We start from the raw sequence: 27942 nt of genomic DNA on the forward strand, positions 1-27942 counted from the left end.
TAAATTTTTAAAATGAAATTACAAAAAATATATAAAATATAATATAAATTAAATATAAATATAAATTTAATTTCAATTAAATTTAACCTAATAAAAACAAATTAATTTTAATTAAATTTAACTTAATAAAATATAAATTAAATTTGTATTATTATTTATTTATAAATGATATTAAAATACCTGTTATCCACAACTTGCAGATATTAAATACTTGTCGGTACCAATTATTCGTTGTAGAATTTATCTGAGGGTATCCGCATATGCATTTTTTTTTTTGCCGTGTATAAAACAATTTTCCTTCCTTTTATCTTAACATTTTTTTTATCCCATCTCACAATTTTTTTTAAATATATTTTTTACTATATTTTAATAAATACTTTAACTCACTTTAGTACTAAATTATGGCTCAAATTACACATGTAAACGATATATGTTTTACAAACTAATTGTATAAATTACATATGTAAATCACATAAGTTATTCATAAATAATAAAATTAGTATTTTCTTGTTGTCAATCTTACCATTGTGACCATGTTATTTCCATTCAAATAAAACTTGTCTCCTTTTGTAAGATGTCAATTATATTTTCTACCATACGAACTCTATGATTTTTTCTGTTTTTTTCTCCCTCCATGTCTTTCACCTTTTTGTACCTTCCTCCACCTCTCTTTAACTCCCATAAACCACTTTCGACACTACTTCTCCCCTTTTTCATCACTTCATCATCCTTTTTCTTTTTATTCTTCTCTTTCCCCCCGTCCACCTTTCACCATCCTTTTTACCTTCCTTTCTTCCCCACTACCCTTTTCCCTTTCTCTCTCAATTATATTGGATATTACCTATTAGAAATTTGGATTTATGACATACAATAGGTGTTTGAGAATGTTTTTTGTGATATTTAGGAGATGGAGTGAGAGAGGGCAATTCATTATAGACCGTAAAAAAATGTGATAACAGAAAATGATAGGAGGTGAAAGAAAATTATGAAAGGTGGAAGAAGGTAGAGGGAGAAAAAAATAACTAAAAACAAAATCAGATATTAAATGATTCAGACTCATAATTTAACAAAAGAGCCACATTAAGTTTAAGAAAAACATAAAAAGTCAATTGGGTAAATAAATATAGAAAAAAATTAAATATTAAATAAAAACCTTAAATACTTGCATATTTTTATTTAATAAAAATAAAATAATCTTATATGAATGTAGACACCAAAAATAATTTAAAGTTAAATTTAATTATATTTGAAGCAAATCAATATATTTTAGTTGGATGGAATTCATTTATTTTATTTAGCAATTTAACCTGAATCTCGAATAATTCTAACAAATTTTTAAAAAAATTCGTGAAAAAAAATATTGCCAATGTTTATAAAATACAAAAGAATTTATAGTACATGGTATTCATATGATGTAACTTTTTTTAGTAATGAAATTATTGAACAAGTAATATTTAAATTGAATTTGGTTTACTGGGTTTGAAAAAAGTGATCATATTACCGATCCTATATGTTAAGTGGGTATACTGAATAAAACTTAACCCACCCATGGTAGAGGCATAGTGAGAGAACGTACGTTATTTGTGGCATCCTTCCCATCCATCCAAAGGCGAAAAGAAAAAACAATAAGAAGAAGAATTTATAATGCATTAGCTGGAGAAGAAAGAAGGAAGAATGAAAGAATAGAATAGATAGTTACGTTACAGTTATGGAAGAGATCCAGGAAGGAATGAATTGTGTGTACATCTGGAAACTCTCCTAACCCAACCCAATCGCATTTGCATCTCATTGACTTTGGATGAATCAGTGAGCACTTCCCACTAGCACACAATGGAGTGAGTGAGTGAGGATCTAAACTTGGGGAGGCTGTTTGGTGTCGGCCGTTGAGGTATTGTTGGAGTTGGAGGAAGACGAAGACGAGTCTGCTTCATAATTCCAAAGGATATTTAGCTCACCTCTTTTGCATCCCAATACCACAGCGACTCCTGTCCATATATAAACAAATTGGCACCAAATAAGCTAGCTAAATTATGAGAACCACAAAATTAGTTACCTAGTGTGCACGGAACAAGGTAGAGGAGTGCAGGTTGTCCATGACCGTTCATCAAATATAGCCCCAGATATGTGAAGAACAGCCCTGAAAAAGGAAACATACTCAGAAAATGTCAACTCATGTCATGTAGGAGACTAATTTTTAAGCATACTTCATATCATACGAGCAAAATCAACAATCTTTCAACGCAAACATATTACACACTAACTTACCAAAGGCATAGCCAATTACCAACCAAAGAAAATATCCGCTTACGACCCCCTTCTTAAGATCTTTGTCGAATCTGAGACAATCGAAAGCCATAACATACGTTGAAAACAAGGCATCTTCAGTTATTAAAGTTTATAAATCTTCAGTTATTAAAGTTTTTAACTAAATAAGGGATTCAGTACCTACGAGAAAAGGAAACAAGCAAACCAGGAAAGAGAATATCTCCAAATCCAATCATATCATAGCCACCCCAAGGATCACTTAAACGAGGAAATCTCAAAAGCATAGGAATTGCTTCACCACCAGCCTTGTCACCACGAGCAACCTAAAAAATAAAAGTCATAACTATAGGATACCTTTTCAGTGCAGATACAAGGTAAGAATGAAAAAGAAAAAGAAAAACGTAGAATCTAAGGGCCTATTTGATTGCACTCAATAAAAATAGTCTTTATCTAGAAATTAAAAACTAAATAAAATATATTGTTTTTATAAAGAATCTTAAAAATAAATTAAAATAAACTTTTTTTTAATAATTGGATTATTTAGAATTAGAGAATTTTAAATTTTAACTAAAAAAAGAATTTGAAATTCTTTAGTTTCTCAAATTCATGTCTTTTCCTTTTTAGTTTTCTTCTCAATTTTGATTAGGATGTAGTTAATAAGACAAAAACATTGTTATGTCTACTTTTCCATTTATGACAAGCAGACATGTTTCTATTAATATTGATAGGACTTATTTTCTTATTTAAATTGTTAGTACTCTTGTGTAATTGTAAACTATATTTATTTTTGTCTTGATAAACTCTGACTAAAAATAACAACAAACCAACTAATCAGTACCATCAATATTAATATTTTCTAATTATTACCTATTGTTTGATATTTAAAGAGAAAAAAAAATGATGTTTTAACACTCCATCAACCACTTGATAACCTATTTTTAAAGGTAATATGGTCACTAAAATAATATACTTTTATATTTATAAAGAAAAAAAGGATAAAATAGTGAAATTAAGAGGAGTGTAAAAATTTATTAAATGTCAAAATATTATGTTCGTTTAAATAATTTGATGTATTTGGTAGTAGTTGAAATACTTTATTCAAAAAGAAAATTAAAATAAATTTGACTTCCCTTCTCAAAATAAAATATTTGAATAATGAAAAGAGTTTAAAAAGATCAATTTAAATGTCCTAAATATTGTGAAATGGTGAGTAATATAAAATAGTTTTTAAAACTAAAAACTGAAAAGAGAATCACAGCCTAGATATTTTCAGCAAGATGAAAGACGGTTGTTGAATGAAACTGTATATGACAACAAACATAATGACGGGAAAGGAAATAACAGGATGGTTTGGGTATACAATTAGGGATATTGGAGGTCCAAACTGCAACGCACCAATCCAAGTTAAAGAATTATACCAGTATGAACAAAGACTTACTGTAATCATGACACTCTTTTGGAATATCACTGGAGATATGAATACCCAAAAAATGTCGTATACAAATGCACAACAAAGTAGGACCGTTGCAACCTACCATATCAGATTCATAAGTAAATAATGAGAGATGACAACAGATATTGGAATAAAACGAGAAAAGAAATAACAGTTATAATATAAACACAAGGAACTCATTAAGGTACCTTAATATTAGGCAACCGAGCCATCTGTAATACTGTTATCATCAAACAGATGCCCTGTTAAGAATAAAGCCATATGTCAAGTAAGTTGCATAGCTGATCATGAATGACAAAACCCACAATTGAGACAACAGACAACTCTTTAGTGCAATGTCTGAGAAAGCTCACTACGGAATCAAGAGAGATACCAGTTTTGTCCCAACAAGAATACACATTCACTATACAATGATTGAGTTGAAAAATATATGCATCATATTTCTGTGGCTGAACGTATGCTCTGATATGAGTATTCATACATGTACATATGTAGAGAAGTTACTGCAATTAAATGTGCGCAGATTTTTTTTATAAAAATGAACATGTCAACACTAGGCAGACAAAAAGCTGGAAACCGCAGCAACTTCTGCCATTGTTACAAAAATCAATTTTCAATTTCTAGGGTTCCTCTCAGGCTCTCTCAGCTCCTCTGATTAGAGTCAGTATTCAGTGTCAACTATCCAGAAAAGAGATTGGCATTCATATCAAGCATCGTGATACCATAAAATGTTTGCCTCACTGTCTTAAAGTTTAAATTTAGAAACAGAATAACAATAGAAAGACTTATGCACACGTACTAGATACTGGAACTCACAAGAAAATCTTGGCCAAACCATGAAAATGATTCGTGCCGAAATACAACCCATAAAACGGCAAATGTCACGCTGAATAGCAGCGCTATCAGCGAGAAAATAGAAACCTCTCCAAAGAAAGGTAAATTCACATTCTTCTGAGCACAAGTTGGACGTTTCCTGCGCATATATTTGAGAAAAAAACTTAAGAAAGTGAAGATATATACAGCATGCAGAAAGAACATTGATTTCCCTTTTCATTAGATGAAAGAAGATATTTATTAATTTGTACCTTAAACCGAGGCTTACAATACAGTTGTGCATCCCCTGAAAATGGAAGCAAACTCTCATTAACGAAAAGAGGAATTTCAAACAAATAAAAAAGAAAAAAAAACAGATCAAATCCTTGTCAACAGTTTATAGGTATCGTGGTTTCAACTTTCTAATAGATCAAAATATCAGTTAATGGAGGAGTGAAAGTACAGTCTTATGTATTTTTAAAAGAATAAGTGAATTTTATAAGACAGACTTAAACATAAAATACAACTAGGTGGCAAACAAAATATCCTCCTAAGTACAAAAAAGATACGATGCGAAACAGACTCCGGACAGAAACAAGCCCGAGATAAATAGGTTTAGTCCAACAGAAGTGAATCTAAATGGGTCCATCCCGTGTTCACTGACAATGGCTATGGGCAAACTAATGAAGTAGACTACTCCTAGACTTTTTCAATCATTGTAAATATTGCTGTTATTCACCTATTTATTAGCGCGGATTTCACTCACCATTGAACTTCTCACCAAAATGTGAAAGATACTTTTTTTTTTTGCAGGATGAGTATGTGGAGCCAATGTTGGCTTTCCTGCTGAAGTAGATATTTGGAAGGTACGCACACGCAAGAAGTTATTTAACATTCGGTCTGAATTTTTTTGCTTCTTAAAAGATACTTTAAAGTTAAAAGTAATACTTTCATATTTTTTTGGATTAAAAGTTGTTTCTAAGTTAAAAACTATTGGGGAGTGTATAGGATCTTGGAACAGAGAAGGCGAAGGAGAAACTCCTTAAATTAGCTTCCCTAAAAGCCCCTTTTATATACCTTCATTTAATCATAAGATCGTTTTTAAAATAGTGTTTGATTCAATTCTTTTGTTTGCCTATTTAGTGATAGAATAAGATACGATCAAAATGAGTTAGTTAAAAGAGTGAAATATGATAAAATAAGTGTATGGGAACTTACCTAATAACACTACCCAATATTTGTACGGTAAAATAAATGTATGGTAAGTTATATATATATATATATATATATATATATATATATATATATATATATATATATATATATATATATATATATATATATATATATTACAATATTATCTTTTATTAGAAGTACATAATTTTTAACATGTTTTTGAACATTATTTCTTTTGAAAATTCTAAAAATTATGTGAAATAATCTTTAATATTCCTTGTTGACTTTTATAAATCAATACAATTTCATTATTTTTTAAAAAAATTAAATTAAAAGATCAATGACACAGTTGACATAGAAGATTTTATAAAAGATGACAATGAAGTATGTATAAACTGTTATATATATCGTAAATAAATACAACTATAACCCAACTCCCCATAGAATGAAGAAAACACAGGCTAAAGTACTCATATTCTAACAGTGTATCACATAATTGACTATAGTGGCATATTTTATCTTCTCCTGTAAAAGAAGCCGTAAAAAAAAATGAAAACTCAAAAAGTTGGGTTAAACACTTTGTTAGTTAAAGCAATTCTGTATAATCGCGTTCAACATTTATGTCAAAGTAGTTCAGAAGTTTAACTGAGAGGGGTTGACATCCCATTTCTACCTTGATCTACCGTATTTTTAGGTTATCATACATTCTTTGGTTTGCGTAGGTTATCATATGTATCTAATGTATTTGGGTTTCGTAAAGCCTATCTGGATGCAGATGTATGGCTTCTCAAACACTTTACTCCCTCTCCTCAATCCTATTACTTGGTTAGAAAAATAATACTAGTACAACTAAAACAAGCATTTGACACCTATATTATTATTTGGCAACCATATTATCATAATGAAATAATGGAAGGATTGGATTGTATGTTAAAAAGAAGTTATCTCAACATAATTAGTTGATATTTTATGGCTAGAAGGTTGGGAGTAAAATCTCTGAAAATGAGCTACCTTACCTCAATACCACCAATGCAGAAAAGTATAATCAGCACCCAGATAAACCAAGACGACATGAAGAAGAACAGTAGCACAAGAAAAGTAGATGCCGTAATGACAAACACGACAGCACCCTTTGTATCTATGTTAACTATTTCCTCAGAATCGTCTTTCCCTGCTTCCGACATAGCGCTCTATGAAAAAAAAAACAAGAAGCTTTATGTTACATACTAATATAGCATAAAGATGTATTAACGAGTAAACAAAAATGAATGGAAGAAACCATTCTCTATGGCTTCATTTAATAGTTAACAGACTGAAAGATCAATGGCTAGCAATACAGAAGGCAGTCAAAGAAAAAAGGAAACGTAGATTAGAAGTTAGCACGGAAGCCAAGGTCACTCTGTGGTTACTGGTTACAAATGTCCCATTTGAACATTGTTGAATAATTGTTACTCACTGGATGCACACCTTCGCATCACTAAGTAACTTAAATTACTTCAGTTACGTCAAACAACGAAAAAAGTTCAGATGATCGCATTTGAGCATATATATCTTAAAGATTAAGATAGATATAGGGTTGCATGGAAAAACCTTGGGAGACAACTCGTTGTAGCGTTCATCGATTTGATCGGGAGCAGTTATATCTGCCCATAATGAAGCACATATAACTGTTGCAACAGCCATCAGCCACAAAAATGCAACTGAGTAGTCTACAACTGGGCGAGTTGGAGCATATGGCAAAACCTCCACTGAAATGAACAACTCAGAATCAACCATCAGTAAATTGTGCGAAACAAACTGGGCATGTAGCAGAAGAAATGCACTTGACGTTGATAATGCAATAATATTTTTCTTTTATCTTATTTAATGCATTTGTGCGAATAAATGAGCATATGTATATAAATAACGCTTTGCAGTGCTAAAAGTTGGGTATTTTATTTAATTAATTCATTCATCACCGAAGTGCATGTTAGGCAACATAAAAAAAAGTCTGTGTCTTGGTATGAAACAGTACTCAAGTGTAATTGATTGCAACACGACACTTGCTACCAGTTTCATGGAAGGGAGAAAGTTCATGACCAAATGGGGAAACCAAGGGTTCTATTTAGAAGTGGGCGAATCATACAACTTTTGGTAAGGAAAACATAGCAGAAGGGCGCTCTTTGTCTCAACCGGAACAAAATAGTAAAACTTTCAGTCAGGAGGATATTGACCGTCCGGGGACCCTTCTTGACACCTTTAGTTAGCCCTTTGAATCATGTTCCAGGACCAAGACGAGTAAGGGGCCGTTTGGTTTCGGAAACATTTCCTATTTTCATTTCATACTTTTAGGTTTAAAAGACATGTTTAGTTTGACTTTGTAGTTTCTATTTTAAGAAAAAGAAAATTTTATAAATGTATTTGATTAAACTATTTTCAGCAAAAGTTTATAAAACACTTTTTTATAAAGTTAACAGATAACATTTTAATTATTCGACTATAATCATATCTTTATTAACGAGCAGTCTGTGAATAGATAACTTTATATTATATCCTTAATTACAACATTATAATGACCATTTATGTACTATCTCACTAAAATTGTGAATAAATAAATTCTTCAGAATTTCAAAGGATTAGGAATGAAGATTATCCTCGATTACCTCAAAGTTAAATATGAGGGTGTTATGAAATTGTTTAGTGACAACAACTCCGTTGTCAGCATTAATCATAATCCACTCCTGACAGAACAAAACACTTAGAAATAAGTGATACCAAACACTTCATCAAATAGACGTTGGATGGAGGCACTATTGTTACAACACATATGACTCTAAGGTTCCAAGAGATAGATGTCTCGACTCTGAGGCTTCCTAGCGCCAGGTTCCACTATCAACAAAGTTATTTTAATCTTATAAATATTATATTATTTCTTTAAATATTTTTTAATATATTATATTCTATTGTTGTATATAAGTCGTTCAACTAAGCTTATTGGTTATTTTTCTATTTCTTTTGCCGTATAAAAGGAACAAAATTTTGTTTCTTTCAACTCACTACTCAGACATCATCACTTAAATACGGGCAAATTCCGAAATGATTTTGTGACAACAAATCCAGTCTACCTTGTTACTGTTGTAAAATATTATTATAATATTGCAAAAGAAACTTTTGCAACGTTGAAGTTGTGCAACGTCCATAATGCCTTTTTCTTTGGCCAACGTTCTGATGCAACGTTCATTAACGTTTAAGAATTTTGCAACGGTCATTCCTACATGTTTATAAATATAGCATTCCATTTCATTTTAACACAAGCACAAAAACATATTTTCAATCTCTATTTTCTATCCTTCTATCTTGTAGTCAAAATCTCATATCCTGGGTATATACTCGAAAGAGTTTCTTGCTAGTTCTGTGATCCTCGAATATTATTCAAGAAGTTCCTGTTGTATCCTGGGGAACTTGCGCATACACCGCGGATAAGTCCTTAAGGACAGTGAATCTACACGCCTCAGGAAATTGCGGTTCAAGTTTTTGTCAGCACAATTTACAACAATCTTAAGGACTTATGGCTGACAACAACAACAACTCAATCCCGGAGACTCAGAATATTGCTTCCGGAACCCAGACGGTTTTCGCAAAATCTCTTCCGGACGTGTCAAAAATCGAGATCTTCTCCGGACAGAACTTCCGACGCTGGCAAGAACGTGTGTCCACCCTGCTTGACATGTATGGAGTTGCAACTGCTCTTTCATCTCCGAAACCGGACTCCAGTCTTCCTTCAAACTCAAAATTAGTTGAAGAATGAATTTACGCGAACAAGGTATGCCGACACACTTTGCTTAGTGCGCTTTCTAATGATTTGTTCGATGTGTATTGTTCCTACAAGGAAGCGAAAGACATTTGGGATTCGTTGATTCTCAAATATACTGCCGAAGATGTCGTCAGACAAAGGTTCGTTATAGGAAATTACTACCGCTGGGAGATGATTGAAGATAAGGATATGAAGTCGCAAATCAATGAGTACCACAAGCTGCTCGAAGATATCAAAGCGGAGAACATCCTTCTACCAGATGAATTTGTTTCGGAACTGCTGATCGAGAAACTGCCGCCTTCTTGGACTGATTACAAGCAACAACTGAAACACAGACACAAGCAGATGCCACTCTCAGAGCTCATCACTCACATAATTGTTGAAGATACCAACAGGAAAGAATGTGCCGCTGCAAGAGCCAAAACCTTGTCTGCAAAAGCAAATGTGGTAGAGGATAGACCTGCTCCCAAAAGGTACGAACACAAACCTGATCACAATAGGAAAAACCATTTTCGAAAATCCCGTCCAAATGGACTTAACCCCACCTTTAAGAAGAAAGGAAATTGCTTTGTGTGTGGAAAACCGGGACATCATGCACCACAGTGCAGGCGCAGAGCAAGAAACGACAATCCTCCTAGGGCCAATATAGCCGAAGGAGATGACATTATAGCTGCGGTCGTTTCACAAGCAAATTTGATGACCAATGTGAGTAATTGGGTGGTAGACTCTGGGGCTACCAGACATATCTGTGCAAACAGAAGTGCCTTTACCTCTTACATCAGTGTAAGAGAAGGAGAAGAACAAGTTTATCTCGGTGATTCCAGGACAACTCCTGTCCTAGGGAAAGGAAAAGTTCTTCTTAAACTCACATCTGGGAAGACTCTGGCCTTGAATGATGTCCTGCATGTTCCTTCTATCAGAGTTAATTTAATCTCGGTATCAATACTGGGAAAAGCTGGGGTTAAAGTGTCATTTGAGTCTGACAAGATCATTATGACAAAGAATAATGTTTTTGTGGGGAAGGGATATTGTGATCAAGGTCTCTTTGTACTTAACATTTCTGAAATTATGAATGAATCAACTTCTTCTGCTTATATTGTTGACTCGTATGATATATGGCATGCTAGATTAGGACATGTAAATTCTTTGTATGTCTTAAAATTACAACGATTAGGATTAATAAATATGCATGATAAACAGAGTAGTAAATGTGATATATGTGTAGAATCTAAAATGACTAAGAAAACATGTTATACTGTAGAACGTCAAACTGAACTCTTAGGATTAATCCATACTGATCTAGCTGATTTAAAACAAACAATGTCTAGAGGAGGTAAAAATTATTTTGTAACCTTTATAGACGATTATTCTAGATACACTAAGGTGTACTTAATAAAACATAAAGATGAAGCCTTTGATGTGTTCTTAACCTATAAAGCAGAAGTAGAAAATCAATTAAATAAGAAGATTAAGAGGATTAGATCAGATAGAGGTGGAGAATATGTACTGTTTAATGAATTTTGTGTTAAGGAAGGAATTATCCATGAAGTAACCCCACCATATTCACCTGAATCTAATGGAGTAGCTGAGAGAAAGAATAGAACTCTTAAGGAAATGATGAATGCCATGCTTATTAGTTCTGGTGCACCTGATAACCTTTGGGGAGAAGCCTTACTTACTGCATGTTTTTTACAAAATAGAATACCTCATAAGAAAACTGGTAAAACTCCTTATGAGTTGTGGAAAGGTTATCAACCTAACCTTAAATATTTAAGAGTGTGGGGGTGCCTAGCTAAGGTGATGTTACCCGATCCTAAGAAAAGGAAAATAGGCTCTAAAACCTCTGATTGTATGTTCTTAGGTTATGCTGAACATAGTGCTGCCTATAGGTTTCTAGTTCTTAAAAGTGATATACTTGAAAGAAATTCTATAATGGAGACGAAAAATGCTGAATTTTTTGAACATGTGTTTCCCTTAAAGGTTAGTGAGATGTCTCAACCTGTTGATGATAATGATAATAGTAATACCATAAATGAGGATTTGAGAAGAAGCAAAAGGCAGAGAAAGGAAACTTCCTTTGGAGATGACTTTTATACTTATCTTGTTGACAATGATCCATGTAACTTTGTAGAAGCCATTAGTGCTCCTGATGCAAAACAGTGGGATAAGGCCATTAGGACTGAAATTGAATCAATTCAGAAAAACAATACTTGGACTTTAGTAGATTTGCCTAAAGGAGCAAAACCCATTGGTTGTAAGTGGATCTTTAAGAAAAAGTATCACCCTGATGGATCCATAGAGAAATATAAGGCAAGATTAGTAGCAAAAGGTTTTACTCAAAAACCCAACATAGATTACTTTGATACTTTTGCCCCTGTGACTAGGATTTCCTCTATTCGAGTTTTGTTAGCCTTAGCAGCCATCCATAAGCTAGTGATACATCAGATGGATGTTAAAACTGCTTTTCTAAATGGTGATTTAGAAGAAGAAATTTATATGACTCAACCTGAAGGGTGTGTAGTACCCGGTCAAGAGAATAAAGTTTGTAAACTTTTAAAATCTTTGTATGGATTGAAACAAGCACCAAAACAGTGGCATGAAAAACTAGATAATGTATTGCTATGTGATGGTTTTTCACCTAATGATGCTGATAAATGTGTGTACTCTAAATTTGAAAATGGTGATTGCGTCATTATATGTTTGTATGTGGATGACATGTTAATTTTTGGTACATGCAATGAGATTGTTACTAGAACTAAATTATTTCTAGGATCAAATTTTGAAATGAAAGATATGGGTGAAGCCAATGTAATTTTAGGTATTAGAATCATAAGGAAAGGAGATAGTATATTACTATCCCAAGAACAATACATTGAGAAACTTCTTAAGAAGTTTGGGTTTTATGATCTGAAACCAGTGAGTACCCCTTATGATGCTAATTCTAAATTAATGAAAAATAAAGGAGAATCTGTATCTCAACCTCAGTATGCCCAGATAATTGGGAGCTTACTACACTTGATGAGCTTTTCTAGACCTGATATTGCTTATGCAGTAGGTAGACTGAGTAGGTACACTCAATGTCCAAACCAGGAACATTGGGATGCACTTGCTAGGCTTATGAGATATTTAAGAGGTTCAATGGATTATGCCATTGAATATAGTGGATTTCCCGCTGTACTAGAAGGGTATAGTGATGCTAACTGGATTTCTGATTCAGATGAGACAAAATCCACTAGTGGTTATGTATTCACACTTGGGGGTGGTGCGATTACATGGAGATCAGCCAGGCAAACAATTATTGCAAGATCAACAATGGAATCTGAGTTTGTTGCTCTTGAGATGGCTGGTAATGAGGCTGAGTGGTTGAAAAACTTCTTAGCAAACATTCCACTAGGAATGAAATCAACCCCATCAGTATCAATACATTGTGATTGCCAATCGGCAATAGCTATAGCTAAACGCAAGAATTACAATGGAAAGAATAGACATGTTCAATTGAGACACAATTTGGTGAAGCAGCTGCTAAAGAGTGGAACTATTTCCATTGACTATGTGAAGTCAGAAAGGAATCTAGCAGATCCTCTGACAAAACCCTTGGGAAGAAATATGATCTTAGAAACATCGAGGGGAATGGGACTTAAGCCACTGGCAAACAAACAAGTGATGGTAACCCAACCTTTGTGATTGGAGATCCCATGAATAAGGTTCATATGGGTAAAAACAAGTCACTTGTTAGTTCTGATAGCACTAAATTGATTTCAATCAATTATGTCCCTTCCTATGGTGTGTGTGTGTGTAAAGTGCTAGAGACTGCATTATTGAGAGGTTAAACTTTGTAATTAATCAAAGTTTTTAATGATCTTCATATCCCTTACGGGTGGTGTATGATTTGCAGCATACACTTGATGAAATCACCTATATGAGTGTCGAGTGGGGCCGCTTGCATGAGATCTTGGCATGATCTCTAGAGCACTCATGAATACCGGGCACGCGCATGGCCTAATTAGCGCAACACAGCGATAACAACAAGAATTGTGGGGGTGTATTGTGATTGATAAACCTCTAACACACGTCAAGTGTTTTTGGTTCATATAGCTTGCTATACCAACTACACTGTATGTTAAGTTTCTCAATCTAAGACTGGTTCATATAGCTTGCTATACCAGCTCTGATGCATTACATCTTATGAGACTCAGGATATAAATACTCTTATCTTACTTTCAATCTCTGATTATTCATCAGAACAAAGATTTGCGCTATTGCTTTATATACAATCATTTTCCAAGTTTACACAAAGATGACATACCTTTGTTTTGAAAAAGGATTACCTGCAAAATGAAAAATCACTTTTGAGACAGAACTGTTTGGATCAAAGACATTTTCTTTTAACTTTCTTTTGCAATATGTGGGGGATTGTTGTAAAATATTATTATAATATTGCAAAAGAAACTTTTGCAACGTTGAAGTTGTGCAACGTCCATAATGCCTTTTTCTTTGGCCAACGTTCTGATGCAACGTTCATTAACGTTTAAGAATTTTGCAACGGTCATTCCTACATGTTTATAAATATAGCATTCCATTTCATTTTAACACAAGCACAAAAACATATTTTCAATCTCTATTTTCTATCCTTCTATCTTGTAGTCAAAATCTCATATCCTGGGTATATACTCGAAAGAGTTTCTTGCTAGTTCTGTGATCCTCGAATATTATTCAAGAAGTTCCTGTTGTATCCTGGGGAACTTGCGCATACACCGCGGATAAGTCCTTAAGGACAGTGAATCTACACGCCTCAGGAAATTGCGGTTCAAGTTTTTGTCAGCACAATTTACAACAGTTACAAGACAAAACACATAAAGATTCACGTACCCTTCATCAAAGAGAAATTGGACAAAGGCATTGTAGTTACAACTTACAACACATGTTGGTATGGAGGACTCCAAGTGGGGAAGGTCTTCACTGATGGACTTCCTATTGCTAGATTTCAAGAATTTGCAGGTAAATTGATGATATTCATTTACTAACTTTTGAGGAAGAGAGTTATAAATATCATAGATAAATATCACAGTGAATCTGCACATTTTTTTCTTCTTATTTTTCTTTTTTCCCTTTCAAGGCACAATAGCTTACCATATAAAAGAGAGATTAGAGAACGTAATACACGCAATAAACATGCAATTCTTTTCCTCTCAACTTAGTTGTTTACTTATTATTAGGATTATATGTGCTAGAAAATAGCTTATCTAGAGTGCTCAATGTTAGATTTTAACTTGCTAGTTTATCTCTGGTCCCCTATTATATTATCATTACATGCATCTTAGACATGTACGACAAAATGAAATAGAGAAGTAAATACAAAGCTCTTTCACAAAAGCAGTAGTGGTAAACAAACTACAAATAGAAGTTTAAGAAATCGAAGGACAGACCTTTCTTTTTAGATGTTAAAAGTTTGTTGAGAGCGTCTCCTACTGACTTTGTTGTCTGCACAACTGGAATTGAAATATTTACGCTTTTGTCACTGGAGCAGTCCATCTCAAAGAGTTCTGACATAAAATAAACAGGTAAATCTCAGACAAAGAGGATCATATAAAACTTTATTTACTTAAACGGATTAAAAGCGGAAAATAACATAGAAAGAAAAAAAAAAGCAGTAAAGGTAAGTTTAAGTTAGTGAACTGTAATTGTAATGCTAACACAATTAGGGGATCCTTTTTCCTATATGTAATAACCTCTACGGATTTAATAAAAACAAAAATAGTGCAACGATGCTTGTTATCATAGTTTCATTGTGAACTCCGATACAGGCTTCAGATGTGCAATGAGATTGGATTTCCTTTTACTGCTAAGGTATTGCCCTGTTCCCTTTCTCATTTCCGCAGTTTTGAAATAGCATTAGAAAAAAAACATGATCAGTGATCATCCTCTTTTGTACAGTTTATTATGTGAACCAATATTTAATAAGACTAATGGCAAGTAACATTAGGAAAAACAATGCAGACTGTTCTGATAAACTACATGATTTAATTCTGGGCTATTGTCAGTGGAAAATATGATCAATCTAAAATCTAGAGGTGTCATGTGAAGGCTCATTAATGTTTTTATATATCTAAGAATCCAATTTCAGCATGTAACATAATTCCTCTCATACAAAGCACTACCATTTAATGTATCTAAATTGCCAAAAGTAGTCCAATGATATTTCACTTTGTTGTTTAGTGACAGTCTATTATGTTTCAATATTTTATAAAATTGAGCTATTTGCCAATTTTCAAGTACAAAAAACAAAGCAACACCTTATCCCTTCATAACAGCTTTCCTGGAAAAAATGCATTAATATACATCAGTATAAACTTAAAATCTTTATCCAGATCCCAAGAAAGTGACAATAGTTGGCAGTCGGAATTCAAACTATGCTTAACAGCCCAGATTTAACCTTGCTACTCTTTATTAAACCCCATGCTTAGATTCTGAGTACGCTGTACAGCATGCACGAAGAGACTTCAGTCTAAAGAAGAAGAATGTGAGCAACCAAGCTGACAAATAAGTGGGGAGGTTACCAGGCTGACAAATGACATCTCATATACGTCTAATATACTTTATTTATTCAGATTAAACGTAAAATGGAAACCATGTGTTTGAAGCGCTTGAATATACCATCTGCGTCGTTTATCATAAACACGGCAGCAGCACCTCCGGTCTGTGCAACTACAGCTTTAGCTGAGAAGTCACAAGTTCCTCGTGCGCAGAGAGCTGCTGATCCAGATAACTGCAAAATCGAGAATGCAGAAGCACACTACTGAGGAAGCTGACATGTTACGGACAGATTTTGAAATATGAAGACGCGCGGAGTAAGAAAACGAATAAAGTTGGGGAAAACAGTGGATGCATGATATGAAGGAAGGAAATGAGAAATAAACCTTTACGGTTGAAGCGGAACAGCAGTCCATAGGATCGGCAAAAACAGCGGGAAGTTTGGCAGTTTGAACAGCTTCGACAGGCAAATAAGAGCCAAATTTTGCACTCATACCATTGTACTCTTCATCTTCCTTCCCATCAATCCAGCTCTGTATCTTAACCTGCAAACACATTCATTAATGTTAATAACCATGACACGCAAACACATTCATTAATGTTAATAACCATGACACACAAACACAAAGCCTTCCTCCGTTGGAAGAAACAGAGAATTGAAGAAACAGATATGCAAGGCTTGGTAGGGTTTGAGGAATACCAATTGCGATACGCGATTGCAAGGGTCTTCATCGGCGGCGGCCGCGGCGACGGAGAAGAAGAGAAGGAGGATTGCCGCCGGCAAAGAAGAGGAGAGCATTTTTTTTTATTACGAAGTGAGGTGAGGAGAGATGGAAATGATTGAATCTGTTCCGTTTTGATTGTTTAAACGTTTTTGTGTCTGCTATGACGATGAGAATGACATTGCTTCCTCTCCTCTCCCTCGCTTGCTCGCATCCACGGGATTTTCGTGGCGCCAACAAAACATTGTTTCGTTCTGGGATTGTGCATTTTAAAATACTCTTCCCTCCTCTCTCTTAACCAACCGTTTCTACCTTTTTCCACATCATGATTCTATCTTCTCCCTTTTCGCATTTCCCAAACTTTTCTCTGCACCGTCAATTCCACGCTTTCAAATTCAGCACAATCTTTTTTCGTACATCTTCTATTTCTTATTATATTAACATATTTTAAATTCAATAAAAAATATTATAAAAAAACTTGTATTAACATATTAATAGTTGGAGAAATAAGTTTGTACTGTTGTTTCTCTATTTATCCAATCCCCACCAACTATGCTAACAAAGTTTCGTTAATTTAAGAATTTTACTTATTTTCTCAACCAAAATATTATAGAAAAAATGTTCAGCAAAAGAAAAATTAAATACAAAGTAAAAAAAATAAAACATAACTGGAACTAAAATAAAAACCTCCATTTTACATTATATAAAAAGCTTTTAAAATTTTAGATAGAAAATTATATCAATATTTTGTATAATTAGACTCAAATCTTACGTTAAATTAAAAATAAGAAAGTAGATAGCAGTGAATGACTATTAATTTATTGTTTTAAAATTTTAGATAAAAAGTTATATCAATATCTTGTATAATTAGACTCAAATCTTATTAGTATTGTATTTTTTTATGAATCTCCTCCTTAATACATCTAACACATATTTCATCTTAAAAAGAAAAAAAAAGTGAAATTCATTAACTATTAACAAAAATAAATATCTCTTAACTTCTATTTTTACCTTACACTGCCGCCAGTGTTATCTTATCAATATCTATAGTTTTCATTTTATTGTTTCACCTTTAGGTTTTGTTAAGTTGATTTAAATCCAAATAACTACCTACTTAATAAGAATTTCTCTTTGTAATTGTTATGTAATGATTATTTTTGTTATCTATTTGATAAATGGAAATCCAATTATCATCCCTTAAATTTGATATATGTTTAGTCAATGGGTTTTCTTATTAATTCGGACATAGAACTAAAAATATCTGTTGATGCAAATTTAAAATTTGTGATTCTTTTTAAATTTAGAGTATTTAAAATTACTAAATTTAGTTTCCATTACTTAATAAAAGTAAATATTTAGACTTCCTCACCTTAGACTTTAAACTTCCACCACTTCACAATTTTTGATACAAAAACTAATCACTTTTATTCCAAAAATAAATTAAATCCTAATTTTTTTATGAAATAAACAAAAATCTACGGCATAAAGAAAAGTAAATTCACTTTTACAAATAGTAGTGAAAGCATGTAGTATGTGTTTTATTTTTTTATAATAAAAAATATAATTAACTTTTGCAATTTTATTATATATAACTTTTTTATTTTGTAGTAAATTCTTTTACTATTGATAGTTATTATAGTTTTTAAAAAAGTCAAAAATTTAAAAAAGAAACACTTAAATTAAAAAAAGTCACTTAGAAGATAAAACTAATAAAATTGATTTTGGAAAAACTTTACGCAAGTGATAAAATGGATACCAAAAAGGAAAATAGTTGAGTATAAATGTGTAATTTTATTATTTTATCCCTTTTAAATGTTATAAATGTTTTTAAAACTCAATCAATAACATATAATAAAGTTTAACATTATTTATTTTATGACTAAATTTTAGTAACAAATTTTTTTAAAATCTAATAATGTTTTTTTATTTATTTGGACTGAAGCATGTACCCGAAGAAGTGGTGGATTGGCAGAGGCAAAGGAGCATAAAAGCAATGGGCGTTAAAAGCGGTTTGTCATTTTTGTTCTTTGAGACCAAAAGACATTTCATTTTCAACTCCATGGCTCCCTCCATGAGAATTGTCTTCGGTCTTCTCACTTTCGTCACCGTCGGAATGATTATAGGTATTTTCACTCTTCTCTTTTCTTCCGTTTCTTGCAATCATCTTCACAAACCCCCATCTCCCGCTGCAAATCATGATGTATTTCCTTTCCGATTTCTTCTTCTTCTTCTTCTTCTTCTTCTTCAATACACGCTCTCACTTGATCCACATTTCAGAGACACCAGAAGCTTCCAAATGCACGCTTTCTTGCTCTTTCTTCTTCTATCTTCCCGCACTGCCCTAAATCATCACATATCTCAACAATCATATCCTATTACTCTTGAATTGACACTCACAAAACCTCTTGTTTACATTGCAGGTGCTCTCTCTCAGTTGGCTTTCATTCGAAAATTGGAAGACTCATACGGTATCGTATCCTACCTTTCTTCTTTAACGAGTTGAAATGAAACTAATAGGGGACTTATCACAGGGGATATTTGACCAAGATTTTTTATATGCTTTTCTTGATTATTATTCTTGTATTCTGTTAGCCTAACTGGTTCGTGCAGGCTCTGATTCTTTGCCATTTAGAAGATTGCGTGGACTCGAAGGTGACGGTTACCTTCAATTGCCAAGAGGTCCGTGTTATTTTTGTTTTTCTTACTGTATCAGAGTCGTTGCTTTATGTACAATTTCTCAAAGATTATTTCTTTGATTGCATTTGGTGCCTATTTTAATCACTTCAGAGTGCTTGGTACCTGCTAAGTTAGTTCCACGGCTGCTAACATTTATTTATCACATACGGTATATATTTAATTCTGTGTTTCCACCGTGTGCAATGCTTTACCTTAACAATAAAATGTAGTATTGTATCAATCTGTTTATTTCAATTCTTGACTAAGTTTTGAAACGTTTCGTGGCTGAGTCTTCTAGATATAATATTTGTTTTTTTTCAATCATTTGTAACACAAAAATATATTTGTTATTAGTTATTCCATCAGTGTATTTCAGTTTTACATATTTTTAAAGTTGTTAATAACTTGCAATTTTTTTCATTGGAACTTCTTTTTCAACCATTTCTTTTGATTTTCAGGTATTCCTTTTTGGAATAATGACAAGGAAGCAGAAATCTTACGCCTTGGATATGTATGTCTGTTGTCCTCCCTTTCTTCTGCTAAACTTTTATATTTACATGTTTTCTCAGCCTCATCCTCTATGATAGAATCACACACAGACCATCAAGTAAAATAAATGTTTAAAATATTATTGCTTTTACATTTGGTGCAAATATATAAAATTGTAATTCCAATTCGAAAGATACAATAAGATTAAAGTTCGCTTCTCTGTTCAATTAAATGCTTGGTTAAAGAATACTTGATTGCACTCTGAGTGACCAATATCTATGTCATTCTGTCTAATAATTTACGTTTAAAGCCTTGATATCAGTCTGTGTTGTCTGAATAGCCAGTTTATTTTCTTTTTTCAGTGGATTTCTTTTGCTATTCTCATTTTTTTGAGAAATGAATAGATTTGCGTGCTTCAATTTTTATTATTATTCCCGTCTGATCCTCAATCGTAGGTCAAACCTGAAGTGATTAGCTGGTCTCCTCGAATTATTGTACTTCATAACTTCTTGAGTTTAGAGGTATGCTATCTCTACTAAATGCTGTTTTTCATTATTAAAATGTTTCTTGAGGTCAAATACCTGGGCAATTAACAATACTTTTAAAATATTCTTTTGCTTAATAAAAAATGTACTGATGATGACCGTATGTATGTATTAAAATTATTTTATCTTACAGGAATGTGATTATCTCAGGGCTTTAGCTCTCCCTCGCTTGCAAATTTCAACTGTGGTTGATACGAAAACCGGAAAGGTACACTAACAATTTCTGTTTGAATTTCAATTTGACTGATCATAATCATCAATACATGCTAGGTGATGAGACAGGGTTTAAGTTTCAATATGCCTAAGTGAAGTATTGCCATATTCTCCGAGGGAAAATTTTTGTATGTATGATGAATTTGAAATAAAATACTAAATGCCTTTTAGGAAGACAATGTGCACATGCATATTCAGGAGCTTGTTATTTTGTTACATTTGAACCTTCTATATTGTTGAATTCTTTTAGAACCAGTTCACTTTATGACTCTGGTTTTTATTTCTTCTCCTTCATGAATAAATTATATTTTTTTAAACTATTAAATGGTTTCATCTGTGGGTGGGAGAACCTTTCTCACAGAAAATATGCAATATTGGGCTAGAAAAGAAGATAAGTGAGAAGTTTTCAAATTTAAAAAGAAGAATTTCATGCTTCAAATCTAGTGCTGAATCCATTTTAAGAGTTATTTAGAAATTATTGTCTGATCTTCTCTGTGGACTACCCCTCTATTTGGCAAGTTATTTGATCCTTTCGACAAAAGTACCCCACAATTGGAGATTATGAAGCTTGTAGAAACAAAGTCGTACAGAGTGGTTTAAGTCTATGGAGTCATTTGCATCTATGAACATGTATTTCTTCATTAAATGTGATATTTCTGTCCATAGGGAATCAAGAGTAACGTCAGGACCAGCTCTGGTATGTTTTTGAATCCTCAAGAAAGAAAATATGCTATGGTACAAGTAAGTTAACAATTTTACTCCCTCAAATCTTTTATTTCAATCATCAAAGCAGTGTAAAATACACGGACTGTGTGACCATAACCTTGGAAAAGTTTTTGTACTCCGATACATACTACATTGTTTTTCATGGAGGTAGCTGGTTCACCTTGTTGGGTGTTTATTAGTGACCTCTGACCTATTTTGTTTTTGAAAGTTGAAATATTGTACCAACCCTGGTTTTGGTCACATCACAATCATGAAGAGTTATATTGATTCCGAAATGTATAAATCTGATCATAGAAAAGACTGAAAGTGTTGCCACTGTTTAAATCAAGGGTGGGCATGGTTTGGGTTTCAGTAAATAAGTTCAGAGCGTGTTTGGATTCCAGTGAACCAATTACAAGATTCAGTTTTAAACATATGAACTAGTTTAGTTAGTAGACTATATATATATATATAGGCAAACACACACACATACGTATATTTTACACAAAATCGTACTTTATTAAGTAATTTTAACTGTACAGTCTGATCAACTATGGTCACCTTGCTCATCTAGGCAATTGAAAAAAGAATCTCTGTCTATTCTCAAATACCAATTGAGAACGGTGAGCTTATGCAAGTCTTGAGGTGAGAATATGACTTATTTTTTCACTCTATCTGAACATTTGTGGGTTTGCTAGTATTAAGGCTAACGTCTGCAGCAGCACAGGTACGAGAAGAATCAATATTACAAACCTCATCATGACTATTTTTCTGACACTGTAAGTTGTATTTGCTCTTATTTTAATTTTCAAATTGTAGTCCACATGTGCATTTCCTTGAAGTGGCTTCTTTGAAACCCTATTTGCGACCTGTTTTGCCTTTCCTTTTTGTGACAGTTCAACTTGAAGCGTGGTGGGCAGCGAATAGCCACAATGCTTATGTATTTGAGTGACAATGTTGAAGGAGGAGAAACATATTTCCCATTGGTAAGCTTCTTGTTTTCTGAAATTTGTTATGTCACTTATTTTGGTAGCTGTTGTGTACTCTTTTTGGACACGGAATAGAAGTATGCTCAATTTGTAACATGCTAGTATTAGCTATCTATTCCGTGTTAGGTGTTGCCTACTGTATCTGTCACTCTTTTCGGACATTTTGATTGTACTGATGCTGTTGTTTATAATATACAATATGATTCAGGCTGGTTCAGGTGAATGTAACTGTGGTGGGAAACTTGTCCAAGGGCTATCTGTCAAGCCAACTAAAGGAAATGCTGTGCTTTTCTGGAGTATGGTGAGTGCAGTTAATTTACTTATTATGGACGCTATCCATGTTAATTATGAAATAGGAACAACTATTTCCATAATTGTTCTAGTACTTTTATGTGTCTTTAAGATTGTACCTTTAGGCCCAAGAGACAGAATATGTATCTTTGATCATCTGCAAGTGCATGTGTCATTGCTAAAGAGTCCATGGTATCAAATAACCAATTACTACAAAAGAAAATTACCAAACTAATTAGTATAAGCATAAGGCGCAAAGAGTAACCATAGTGTTTAAGTGATAAATTCAAGATTACAAGAACCAATCTACTTTTTCTATGTAAAAACAGAGTTTAAGAGTAGATTCATGTTTACCCCTTTTTACCCATTGATTGGTTTTGAATGATGGCTCCTATCTGGGCCACTGGTTATATGCCTATCCCATCGGTTAATAAACTCATCCAAGACAAAGGTGTAAATACATAAACATTGTTCACAACAATGGTCTTAATCCTTTAGGGTTTACCCAAATCAACATAATTGTTGTTCAAACTACTAAGATCATTAAACATAGATATTGATGGAAACCTCCCATGGCATTTGGGAAGATCTATCAACTTCAAGTATTTTTTCAACTAAGAAATCGTAGAAAACCCAAGAGTAGCTATATCTTGGGTTTAGCCAACACAAACAAGAAAAACAGAGGTTTAAAGTTAAATGTTGAAAAGATGTAAGAAGATAAATTAACTCAAGATAAAAGCAAAAGAGAGAAAATCAAGTTCTTCAAGAGAGAACACAAGATAAAAGTCGTAGAGAAACCAATAAGCCGAACTAGAAGTGTGTTGGAGAAGCTAACGAAGCTCTAAATACATTGATTTTGAACATATACTAATCTAACTTCCAGAGGAAGCATCTACAAGGAAGTTAGACAAATAATAAAAATGAAATTCTCCTGTCCAATTGGACGTCTACCTTTGTAGCTTTTAGGGGAAGCTCGCAGGTTAGTTTGGGAAGTTAATGAAACCATGATTTCTTCATTAATGCCTCTATCCCCATGAGCTTGAATTCTGAATCCTGATCTAGGAGCATGTTTCCCGTTAATGATTGGCTTTTACCAACAGGAGAACTAATTTCCTATAGTGAAGTCTACATTAAAGAAAGCTACTCCTTAGTTTATATTTGGTAAATAGATTTCTCCCAACATGATCTCAAACAAGAAAGAATATTATTTTTACTCAAGAATATTCTCGTCTTTTCTGATTTGATGTATACTCTTCCTAACTCCTCTTCAAGCTCCTTGCCATAAGTTTGGCTCTTGTTAGTCTGCCTTTAGTAGTATCTGAAATTGTTGAATTCTTTCTTCATTCTCTTTTTCCTTTGCCATAGATCTTGTAGTGACTCCTTGCATGTTGTCTACTCTTCCTAAGCCTCCATGTCTCTAGTGTATTTTTTTTCTGTATCATCTTTTATGCATCTTAAATTTACACATCACATATTCTTGTTTTTCATAATTGAAACAACTATCTCTCTAACCCAACATTTATAAAGCTCTGTTTGATATAGAGGAGAGAATAATATAAATGAAAATAAAAAGGTTGAGTGACTATAGATGAAAAATAAAGTAAAAGTTAAAAGGTGTTTTGTTGAAGAGAAATAGAAAGAGACGAGTAGTGAGATGGAGAGAACGGAAATAGAGTGGAAAAGTAGTAGTGACCTACTCAATTTTAGTGTTGCCTTCCTTTTTTTCTTTCCTACCAAACAAACAAAATTAAATTCACTGTCGCCATTTTCATTACTACCCCTCCTTACCAAACATATCATAAAAACTTTTATTGAATGATCCCTGCTTCCTAGATTTTCTTAATGTTAACATTTTTTAATTACATAAACTTAGTTTTGTAGCATCTGACCCCATAAATATACAAGCGCTGGTGCTTAATAAGACGCTTTTACCATTACATATTGTCAAGAACCGGTGCTAGATAGGAAGAACCAGTATAAGAATGAAGGATAGAGATGCCTCTATAGGTTTTCTTTTATATATATTTTTTCAATTTGTACTCATCATAGGATTTAGTTGGTTTATCAATTGGGCAGCGCGTAGTATTTTGTGATAGAAAATGTCAATGGTCAGGCTATTGAATATGGAGACTGTAACTGTTAGTATTGTGCATTTTTTCAAACGAAGATTTACGGTGAAAATTTTCGTATTTGATCTTGGCAGGGATTGGATGGTCAATCAGATCCCAAAAGTGTGCATGGAGGATGTGAGGTAATCTCTGGGGAGAAGTGGTCAGCTACGAAGTGGATGAGGCAGACCACTCACTCTTGATTTCTTATCCACCGTCTCCTGCAAACAAAAATTCACTAATTTGGATCTTGTCCTTATAAAAAATAATGATTAAGATTAGTTATTGATATTAGAAATATTCATTAGTGTTAACTTAAATTAATAAACTGCGGCGTAATCTCATATTAGATGTTCCAGGTATTATGTTTCTGTTTAACATTTTGTCAGGTCGGGATGTTGATTCGAAGAGACTGACCTAAAGATTTCTCATTGAAATATTCGTAAATGGACTAAATCTTTTTTATCCACCCTCATAATCCCTTGACCCCTTCTACACCATACCATATAATTAGGCTGTTAGCCAATATCACAACCAAAGGCTACGATAAAGGCACCTGAACCACTACCTTTGAACAGTGTATTATTTCCCATAGTAAAGAAGTTGTGTTTCACAAATGTTTTTTTAACAGTGAAGACAACATTAATAACCTTTCAATCATGTTTTCCAAGCAAAACTTACCCATTTAGATAATAAAATTCAAATTGGTCATTCAGGTAGTTTCAGAGAGAAATTACGGATAAATATTTCCTCGAAAATGGTAAATTTTCATAAAATTACACACTAACACCAATAATGACATACCAAAAAAATAGGGGCCTTCGATTAATCCCGATAATATACACAAATTAAGCACCTTCTTAGTTACTTAGAAATGTGTTTTTTATATGTATGAACCCCACTTACAACAAAATTGTCACTCTCCCACGGTTAAAGGCAACGGTATTCCGTTGATAACAAATACGTCCGTCATTTGAAGATAAACGGAATAGTAAAAAAATAAATAATAAGCTACATGCCTAAATCAAAACATGAGATGTTATGTATCAGGAACTGTATGCCCTTGTTTATGTTTGTCCTTTAAACCATAGAGACAAATACGCAGACCACCCTGGATCATCGCTTCATAAAAATAGTTCTTGAACACTTCCAGGAATTCATCCCTGCCACAGTTATATGTACATGTAACAATCAGTACCATCATCATCAGCTTCTAAATTTATGCAAAATCTTACAAGAGAGACGACAGCGTTACTTATAAGTAGAACAGATAGAAACCATGACCAAACCTGACTTGTGGAAGGGTCAACAACGAATACCCCTTTACATCAGGATGCAAATCTAGCACCAGTACTTGCAACCTTGAAAGGTCTAACGCCTCAGCGTCAATTAGCTTCTTTATCCTGAAATTCATATATGACAACAATTACGTGACTAAATTTAACAATGTCCATACTGCTTATCAAAAGTATATCCAATCAGATGGTCAGTAAAAAAGTACAGTCTTCTTTAGTAGCAGGGCGAGGGATTACCAACCTGCTTGGAGTGCCGCCAGCAATGTTAACACGGTTCTTTAACAAAGAAATCTGCATTGATAATAAAGCAAAATCAGTTGGTAATGTTTCCACGACGAAGAAGAATAACAATTTATAACATCAAGAAAGGGAAGGAAAAATCAAGAAGTTGGGATGCAAAAGAAACCATGTACCGGTGAAGAACAAAACATTCAATTTAGACATAGAGAACCATTTTTTTTTTCAGAGTACAAGGAAAAGGGAGTTAAATTTAAAGTTTTAAAATTAAAAATGCGAGCAGTTTGGTCCCTCAGCCGCATGCCTATGAATTGCTGTCTGGCTTCACAACTGGTGCATAGGAATTAAGAAGAATTTACAAGTTGAAGTGGAGGGAAGCATAATTGAGAAGGTACCTGTTCCTGAAGCTTCAAGTGCTTTGCGAATAGCTTCGCAGCGTGGCATTGTTTAGTGAAAGAGCGAAAGCCCCTGCAAGAGAAAATTAGGGTTTTGGCATTCAGAAGGAATTAGGAATGGACATAATGAAAGAGGGAGGGAGAAAAGAACCTGAGAAGGTGTATGCATCTTAGGGCAGAGGAACTTATGATGAGAACCGCGGGGCTTCCGGGATTAACTTTTCCCTCTACGACACTCCCTTCGCAGAGATGCTCCCTCCACGATGAGCCAAACACTGCCTTAACAGTTTTCCCCAATATTTGCACATCTGAGTGATTGGGTACCTCCAGAACGCAGTCTTGTCTGAGGGACTCCAACTCCAGCGACGAAAGCTGAAGACCCATCGCCGACTGAAGGAGACGCAGAGCCTCCGATGATCGTTCCTCTGACTTCTCTTCGGCTTCCTCCGCCGCCTCCTCCTTCCTCTTCCTCTTCTTACTCACGTCACTGTTCGCTTTTTTCTTTCTCTTCTCAGACGCCATTCCAACCTCACTCTCCTCTTCTTTCCCTCTGCCCTTAATATGACAATTCTATTCACCTTTCCTTTACGCGCTCCTTTTTATCTTTCCCCACCCCTCATTTCCATGATGGGCCTTATGTTGGGTGGGTAAGCCAGATAATGGATATTAGACAATTTCTTCTTGCACCTCCATGATTTCAACCTGTATTTTTGTAATATTTTTTTTTACTTTGGATTATGTAATTTGAAATATATTTTTTTTATTTTAATATATATATTATAGAATATAATTTTGTGTTTTAGAATGTAAAATCTGAAATAAAAAATATATATTTGAAATTATGTTAATAAAGATTAAATTTGTGTTAATTTTGTTCAATTTTATTATTTTTTTTGGATATGACAATTAAATGGTTAATGGTATAGTAAAGAAGTCGACACTCTTTGTATAATGTGTAGTATTTTTTCTCTATCATCATCTTCATCTTCCGATACCTTTTTCCTCCGTCACCATATCCAACTTCATCCACACCAACATACATCTGTTAAGCTGTTGAAATTTTAATCCTAATGCAATGAATCATGTGTCTTGATTATATTATGAATTTTAATGTATGGCAATATTGTTAAAAAAAATTATACCTAGTTATATCTATATTTTTATTGGATGATACGCAAAGACTTCATTGTCCACTTTACACCTATTTAACATTAATAAAAGAGTATTTTTATTTTAAAATATATAT

General features: G+C 33.4%; 3 protein-coding genes across 5 annotated transcripts; 1 reads left to right on the forward strand and 2 right to left on the reverse strand.

Moving 5' to 3' along the window:
- Positions 1-1620: 1620 nt before the first annotated feature.
- LOC108324005 (signal peptide peptidase-like 2) lies at positions 1621-17146 on the reverse strand. Of its 3 annotated transcripts, none has more exons than XM_017556783.2 (14): positions 16732-17146; positions 16418-16576; positions 16155-16266; positions 14927-15043; positions 7298-7455; positions 6724-6897; positions 4804-4838; positions 4535-4691; positions 3907-3960; positions 3704-3796; positions 2446-2588; positions 2266-2336; positions 2054-2137; positions 1621-1985 (listed from the first exon to the last, which is right to left on the reverse strand). In XM_017556783.2, the coding sequence occupies exons 1-14, from the start codon at positions 16828-16830 to the stop codon at positions 1852-1854; spliced, it is 1590 nt and encodes a 529-aa protein (XP_017412272.1). In that variant the 5' UTR covers positions 16831-17146; the 3' UTR covers positions 1621-1851. The 3 variants fall into 3 exon arrangements, 2 of the variants coding, with proteins under 2 accessions (XP_017412272.1, XP_017412273.1); XR_008247526.1 differs by having other exon boundaries at positions 1931-1985; positions 2450-2588; XM_017556784.2 differs by having other exon boundaries at positions 1621-2137; positions 2450-2588.
- Positions 17147-18720: 1574 nt separating this feature from the next.
- LOC108326399 (prolyl 4-hydroxylase 1) lies at positions 18721-25118 on the forward strand. The gene is made up of 12 exons (XM_017559890.2): positions 18721-18876; positions 19174-19221; positions 19364-19432; positions 19888-19940; positions 20374-20439; positions 20597-20671; positions 21343-21417; positions 21956-22026; positions 22109-22160; positions 22278-22367; positions 22579-22671; positions 24865-25118. Exons 1-12 carry the CDS (start codon positions 18747-18749, stop codon positions 24970-24972), a joined length of 930 nt encoding a protein of 309 aa, XP_017415379.1. The 5' UTR covers positions 18721-18746; the 3' UTR covers positions 24973-25118.
- A 447-nt stretch (positions 25119-25565) lies between these two features.
- LOC108326400 (uncharacterized) lies at positions 25566-27277 on the reverse strand. The gene is made up of 5 exons (XM_017559892.2): positions 26848-27277; positions 26697-26769; positions 26306-26355; positions 26059-26172; positions 25566-25932 (listed from the first exon to the last, which is right to left on the reverse strand). The coding sequence occupies exons 1-5, from the start codon at positions 27216-27218 to the stop codon at positions 25809-25811; spliced, it is 732 nt and encodes a 243-aa protein (XP_017415381.1). The 5' UTR covers positions 27219-27277; the 3' UTR covers positions 25566-25808.
- Between the last annotated feature and the right edge of the window lie 665 nt (positions 27278-27942).

The sequence above is a fragment of the Vigna angularis genome, chromosome 3 (assembly GCF_016808095.1).
Source record: "Vigna angularis cultivar LongXiaoDou No.4 chromosome 3, ASM1680809v1, whole genome shotgun sequence".
In the NCBI taxonomy this organism is placed as follows: Eukaryota; Viridiplantae; Streptophyta; class Magnoliopsida; order Fabales; family Fabaceae; genus Vigna; species Vigna angularis.